Raw genomic sequence first — 7,794 nt, 5'->3', positions numbered from 1 at the left:
CAAGTTATCATTTACGCCTAGCTGATACACACCACAAAACTGGCGGTGTATACATCATCACCAATCTGGAAAAACGCAGGACATTCCAAAGACAACAATGTACATTATAACTGTTTTGGCGTAACCTGGAATCTTTGCATACAACATTAGCCTCATTAGCGTTAGCATGCGTAGTTTATAGTTTCTGATCAAGCTAAAAAAGGGATTAACTGTCCCAAGCAATTTTGACACGTTTCAACTCTCTCCAACAGGTTCCAACGCTTCCAGCGGTTTCTATGTATTGAGAAAGTCGCGACTACTTCAAAAGCGTGGAAAGCACTGTCGTACAAAAATGGTATATATTCAACGAGCAACAGTAATTTTACAATCTTCAATTGAGACATCCTCTTAATTAGTTTTGTGCATACATATCTTTTTTGTTTGTTTGTTTGTTTTTTAATTTATGTCTATGTACTTTTTATTAGAAGTCTAGCCTTGTGTTTGCTGACCAATCTATTTAAACTAGAGAGAATTGAAATGTTGACTAGTCACTTTGACGAACAGAAGAATCTGATTTCCACCGGCGCATTTGATCAGTGTCGGACTGAAAGCGAGTATTATTATTATTACTATTATTATTATTATTATTATTATTATTATTATTATTATTGGTGTTGTTGTTGTTGTTGTTGTTATTATTATCATTATTTTATCATTTTTATCGTACAGGTCCACAGATTCTAGGTCGAAAAACCATAGGAAAGCATTTGTCTGATTGTGTCTTTCACTGCTTGTCTGACTTCATCTATCTTCCAACAGTAAAGAATCGGGTTTAAGGTGGAGTTTAGGTAAACTAAGGTGTGTGTATAAATCCAAGCGTGATAAACAGTTGAGGATAGTGCACTGTTAGTCAACAAAGCCACAATTACGCCATAGGGTTGATAACAAGCGATCAGCGTCAGTTGCAGCCATATTGCACTGGATAATGCCTTTTTGTATCGCGCTGTGTTCAGTTGATTTGTTTGGTTCGGTCGTTCATGGCCCTGTACTTGGTTTTGATGATGACGGAGGGCCAGGAATAACTTTGAGTAAGAGAAGATCGATGTTAATAGACACAGTGGTATAACTATAATCCAGTACCATAAGATGACAACGGGATTCCAATATTGCAGTGCTGGTAAGACGATGGACACAACCCAAATGGTAATTACGATCACGTAGGTTCGCTTTAAAGTTACAACTTGTCTATATGTTATACCCAACAACATGGCGAGAAGTCTGTCCACGCTTATTGCAGTCAGTGTCCACAGAGACACCCCACACAAAATAGACTCCGTGAACAGACTTGCGTGTAATACGAAGCGACAAATATCCCAATGTTCATTCACTGCAGACATCCAATAGCTTACAGTGAGAGGCTCTGCAGTAAGACCAACACAGAGATCAGTTGTTGCAAGGCTGCGAAGCAAGAGTTTGGACGGCGGGTGAAGGGAGGACTCCTTGCGAAGAGCAGTTAGGATCAGAACATTCCCAAGAAATGCAGTAACAGACAGAAAAGAGTTTAAAATTGAAAGAAATGTCAATTGGCCGTGTAGTCCAGCAGTTAAATTTGATGAACAAAATACTTGTTCCACTGTTTTCTGCTGTCCATTCCCAGTAAAGTTTGTAGTTGTCATATTGATCTGAAGATTGGTATTCGACTAAACTTTAAGCTAGAATCTGTTAACTTGCTTTGTCGGAACTTCTCAGTGTGGCTTAATTCTTACTACAAGAACTGATATATCGATGTTAAAAAATGAATATAAGGCCTTTTACAGCGCTCGTCAGTAATTTCTCAAACATGTCAGTCCACATCATTGACAGTTTGGGAAGACAATTTAACTGCGGATTGCTAAGCAGAAACCGGTTACTGTCAAAGGCTCCGAGACTGACTGGTTATATTCTCTGAAAACAATGCTACGAATTGGAAGTATCTACATTCTCTTTTATTTGTCAATTATAATAAACATGGAAATAAGGAGAGAGACACAAACCTATAGACCAGCTATTGGTTTTTATTTAGCTTTATAACTTCAGGAAGTATGTCACTCATAAATTCTGAGAGCTACCAGACAGATTTCAAATTAATTTCTTCCTCGATGAAGCTTCAAACTTATTATTTGTTAGCTTTTTAGAACGATGATACCTAAATAAATAACAGTGGCGATATTGAAAAAGAACATTTTGAAGGTAAAAAAAAATTATATATTTATATTTTTTTTCCTTTTTTTTTCACAGGGTCTTCCGGGATGGAAACGTATCAAGAGGGATTTATTTTAATTTTCTTGTTCTTTGCTCTTTTCCTTGAGATTAAAGACATGTTTAAGTCGTAGATGAGACTATATTTTTATTTACGGTTTCTTCGCGCAAATTGCGTCGATTTTCAATTTCAGGGAAGTGGTTTGTCGCAGGTTTATCACAACACGGATATCCGTAGTTTTAGCCACGGAGTATTATCACTCGGACTGACAAATAGATCTCCTTTATTTACTTTACAAATGAATATAACCCGAAGATGGAAAGAAAACACCGCAGAGAACATCCGCTTCAATTGTTTCTCTCTACATTTACTGACGGTTCAATCAAATTCTAAAGAAACATGCTTCCTGTGAACCAGCATTTTTATCTTACTTGATCTTATGCTTTATGGACTTCATCGATGTAGGTTGTACGATGCAATGGCAAATCTTGTTTTGTAAATTTGCTAATAATCTAAGACTCAAAACGTGGAGAACCCAAGCAATAAAAAACGGAAAAAATACTTGTTTTTCCAGGGAAAGCTAAGCAGCAGTGTTTTAAAAGATCGTTTTTAATTTGTCAGCTCATCATAAAGTGATGGCGACAATTGGCTCACAGTTTGCTAAACTTCAGCAGTTTCCAACATTTTCTCAAAACTTCTACCTTCGTGGATCAATGGACTCAGCATGCACAGTGAGACCGAATGTTCTGGTTGGTCTGACTCCCGGTTACACTGAAGACTCACAATTTGAGTAACACAAAATAACCACGTTTTATTCAGTTTCCAAATTCTAGATCCATGATTCACCCACACGCACCTGTCTAACCACATGATTCGAAGTTATAATAATGATGATAATAATAATAATGATAATAATAAAAATAATCATAATAATAATAATGATAATAAGAATAAGAATAATAAGAATAAGAAGGTTTAATGATGACTTTTCTACAGGGTAGTTCTACATTCATCATATGCTAACTCAAAATTAAAAATACATATAGATATATCAGTATAATTTACAAGTAAAAACTATGTGGAAAACACGAGTATGTAAAAAATTAATTAATTGTGTAGATTCAAAACAATCTGATCTGAGTTCGGCCTTAGTTTTCAAAAACTTATAAGCTTTCCTCGCAAATATTTTAGCATTTGACTCAAGCTTGATGTTATCTGGCAGACTGTTGAATAACCTGGAGGCTAAGTCTTCTTCTTTTGATCACTTAGCGACGAAACAAAGCAAAAGTCACATGTTTAGTTCATCGGCGTCCTATTCGGTCTAGTTCCATATAGCACTGCTGAAGACTCAAGATTTGAGTACCAAAATATAACCGCGCTCATTGTTCCCAAATTCGCTGAAAAATACAGCAACAGATTAATTTACCCACGTGGCATGTGTACCGGAAACGATTAAATCACACGAGCGTCAAATATAAACTTAGCAAATCGGGTCCTATTCGCCTTCAAAGCATAACATGGTTTTTTGACCTTTAATTTCTTGATTTCTAACCGTAACAGAAGAAATTTTAGCAGTCTACGAAGCGGCTTTCCCTACTAATACAAATAATTGACTTAACAACAAAAATGAGTATTCTCTTGAAAACTTCTGTTTTCCGGAACAACCGTTTCTCTGAAAACCCCTCTCTTTCAAAATGGTTAATGCGATTTTCATGTTATTTTTCGCCAGATAAACGCGGGCTGTCCAATGGCGCAGTATCACGTACGCGCGATTTCTCGCCAACAAAAAGTGTCGTTCTTGAGGTCCCCCGTTCGGGTTGCCTTAAAATCCCCTTCTCCGTCCCCCAGAGTCTGTACGGAAGAATGGACGCTCGCACGGTGACGTCATAACCAGATTTTCTCGGTTTGATGTTTTAGCCAAATGTTTATCCACAGAGCTTCGCTAGCGCGCCTCGCGCGCTGGTGCTCTGCTATTGTAACCAACTCCACTGACGGTGTCAGTTCGGGACTGGTGAATATGGTGAATTCTCATTTAATGACTTTATTGTGCAACAGACTGTAGTAATTATTTGAAACCACAGGTAGAAGTCAATATAATGACAATGCTCCAGTGCCAATAAAAATTAATTATATTTCATTTTGAAATTTATAGGCAATCTGTATAGGCAACCTGTAGTTTGATTTTTGTATTACTTGCTTTGATACATGTTCTACTTGAGCTTTCAAAAACTGCTTTAAGTCATTTCAAGAATTATTAAGCGGATGCGACGCAATCCGCGTTAGAAACTAGGTCTGGTGTTTTTTTGTTTTTGTTTTTGTTTTTTTTTCTTCTTCTTCTTCTTCTTCTTCTTCTTCTTCTTCTTCTTCTTCTTCTTCATGGTAGTCGCAAATTGTAACGCAAGTTGTTATTGGCTACAGGTAATTACATTGTAGCCAATGGTAGCTCCTGTTGTTTTTTTATCCGGATTCAAGGTTGGTTTGGTCGCAACCCCGGTCGCAACATGGAAGGCTTCATGTGGTAAGCTTTGAGACCACTTCACGAAATACACAAACCCTCAACTTGTCGCGAAATGTGAGCAAATTTTATGCATGACAAGTTCTGAGTTCGAGGAACGAGAAGCAAAGCCAAAATCTGTTGCTCAAAGTAGGCCCATTCTCTACTATTCTCAACCGACAACAAGGTGATCACGCAAGGTGAACAACTCGAAACATCAGCCAAGTTGAGAGTTTTTGTATCGAACATATCGTCACCGCCTTTAAAGCGGCGATATACGAGATATGGGTTTTTGTTTCTCGTATTTCGCCGTCTTTAGAGCACAGCGCAACCTATTCATTTTTTGTGTAGAACACGTTCGGTGGACTGCATGTGTTCAAAGAAAATTTGAAGGTGTATATTTAATAAAGAACCATCGAAATAACCTCTTGTTTAGTTATCATAAACTTGGATTTCGTTATTTTGAGCTTAATTTATTTTTGGATTGCTTCGATTTGAAAGATTTAAACCTGAACAAGCGTTTCAAGCGCTTGACGAAGGACTTATTGTTACCCTGCAACTTACTTGATCTGACCAAATGTCCCAGATATGTGTTGTTTACGCTTCCAGATCAGACAGCAGCGTCTTAAGAAACTAGCATTCATTTTTAAGAACGAGCAAAGCCATACATAGCAAGCCGAATGAGAATTGTACGGCTCGTAGAAAACGTGAGGTAACAATCGCAATAAACTGCTCAGAATAATAGAAAACAGCATATTGATTCGAGAGCATCCATGTGTTCTAATCAATTCAGGCGACACGTATGCAAATAGCGTTCGGAAAATTTCTAGCGTTTTGATTTCTTTTCTTACTTAGAAAGAGCGTGTTTGTTTGCTCGAGGTCGTTTTAGCTATTTCTGAACGAAAAGGTGTTTCTTTTCCAGTATAAGTGTTGTGATGAAACGAGATTTTCAAACTGTTTATCCCAAGAATTAGCTGGCTTTACGGTAATTGTTTGGTTAAAACATTCTGAATAAGTTGTCATTACCTATTAACGCGTAAAGGGAAATCTCTGAATTTTTCTCATTATGTGACTCCTATCAAGCCAAGATCACACAGGTCATCAGGAGCTTTTTTTATATGTGAGAAATTCCCTTCACTCTTGTATTTTCTTGTCTTTTTTTCCCGATATTTTAAGATCGTGTCACCGCAAGTTTGTTTTTCGCTTCTGAGCACGTGCAAGGTGTCCTAGAAGTGTCGTCGTAAATGTCATTGTAGCACAATGGAAAAGGGAACTTCCACAAAAGCCAAATCTTTGTTTGTTGGGGGCTTGGAAATTTCCCCCAAAAAATCTTTGCACAGAAAAAATGTCCAGACTTTTTGCGCAAAAAAATCCAATGGCCCGAGGCTGTGCAGATAGTGTATGATTGATAAGATAATAACAACTAGGATTTTCTCTTTCCTTTGGAAAAAAAACATTCACCATTTTCACTTAATTTCGTTACCGGGCCTCACTCTTTTAACAGAAACCAATGATGATCACTGCATACTTAAAAAAAAAACCATTCGCGTTAAGGCCTCTAGGCCTAACTCTAAACTAATTATGTCAAGTAAATTTAAGCAAGCACATTTATATATGCTCTGTAGACTTGTATTTTTCCTTTTCTTAATGGAATTCTTCAACGTTCCATGTACCTTTCAATACTCCCAATCCACCAGTTCCTCTTTTTTCATTCGACTTCCTTTTTCCCCTAGCCAATTCATCCAGGAGTTGGCTCTTAGAAGCCATTGATTGTTTACGTCGCTATTTATCGAACTCCTTTAATACTACGCGTTATAAAAAGACTGCGTTCGTCACCCTTGCCAGGCTAGGATCAAACAGCCATCACAGGCACCAAGAGAAAAAAACTAGTATGGTTGAGTTATACGATTAGTGTTCCTGGGCGCGAACTGCAAGTGTTGCTGGGCTATCCGAGACGAGCGTCCAAATATACTCGAGACGTTTAAAGTACCAACTCTCTGAAGAAACGACTTGACAGTCTGTGGACTTAAGTTACTGTTACGGTATCGCGTGACCGCCAGAAAGGTATAATACGAAACTCTTCTACGAACCCAACTTATTTATTTAACAAGACGTAATATAATCTTAGCTACAAAGGAGCGATTTCTGAAGAATACAATCTACTACCAAACTAAGTTAAGCCTACTGCTAAATTTTAGTCACCACTGACACGAACTCACAATGAATCTCGATGTCTCCAAAGAAATCTCCTTACGGTCCACTTGACCTTAAACAAAGTTCCTCAATAGCTTTTACAATAGCACATGATAACACTCTAGAGCTTTTCCACTCGGTCTCTGCCGTGCACAACAACGGGACTGTATACTACCTAGCTGACTCTTTATATCCATTTAACTAATATTCTAGAACATTCTTGGAGCTTCTATTTATGCAGCGGTATAATGTTCTAAAATGTTCCACAGCGTGACAGTAGAAGATTCTGGCACAAACATTGCGTGACAGTAGGCGAAACTTGGGGAGGAGGGGATGCAGACCCCCCTCCCCTTCAGCCCGTGCGCCGGCCTATGATGATTTAACGGGCGAGATGCTTTCAAGAAGCTCGAGTGTTTCATCCGAGTTTTTATCAGAGAACACAGATATAGTGATTGCTTTTATGAAGTGATCATGGCATATCATTGGAATCTTTTTCAGTATTTTGTTCATATTGACTCCACAAAGTTAGTTTCTACAGCCAGTTTGGGTACGCGTTCTGATCCTATTTGTTTTGTGTTTAAATGTCATCATCACGCATTTGCACCTGGACTACGCTCAGTCCAATCCCTCTTTCGTTCAGTCCGTAGAGCGTCCCCTTGAATAAACCGCGAGGAAAAAATGGCTTCGTGAAATCCGATTTCCGGACAAGATAGTATATTGTGCGAGAATTGGTGGCGAGATGCCGTATTTTTGTTTCTCCAATAATAATCCAGGCAAATAGCTGATTACAGGGCTATTCAGCCAAAACTTTCTAGCCGGCTTGGACGGAAACGGGTGGGAGGGGGTAACGTTTTTAAGTTCCTAGCCTTGTAACTCCTTAGGGCATTTC

At 38.2% G+C, this 7,794-nt stretch overlaps 1 protein-coding gene across 1 annotated transcript; it reads right to left on the bottom strand.

Annotated features, from left to right (window-relative positions):
• Positions 1–226: 226 nt before the first annotated feature.
• LOC110061926 (melanocortin receptor 5-like) lies at positions 227–1,655 on the bottom strand. The gene has a single exon (XM_020768789.2). It carries the CDS (start codon positions 1,653–1,655, stop codon positions 720–722), a length of 936 nt encoding a protein of 311 aa, XP_020624448.2. The 3' UTR covers positions 227–719.
• Between the last annotated feature and the right edge of the window lie 6,139 nt (positions 1,656–7,794).

This window comes from Orbicella faveolata, unplaced genomic scaffold (genome assembly GCF_042242905.1).
Source record: "Orbicella faveolata isolate gen_17 unplaced genomic scaffold, um_ofav_v1 contig_34, whole genome shotgun sequence".
Taxonomy (NCBI): domain Eukaryota; kingdom Metazoa; phylum Cnidaria; class Anthozoa; order Scleractinia; family Merulinidae; genus Orbicella; species Orbicella faveolata.
This window is presented reverse-complemented; position numbering and strand designations above follow the sequence as displayed.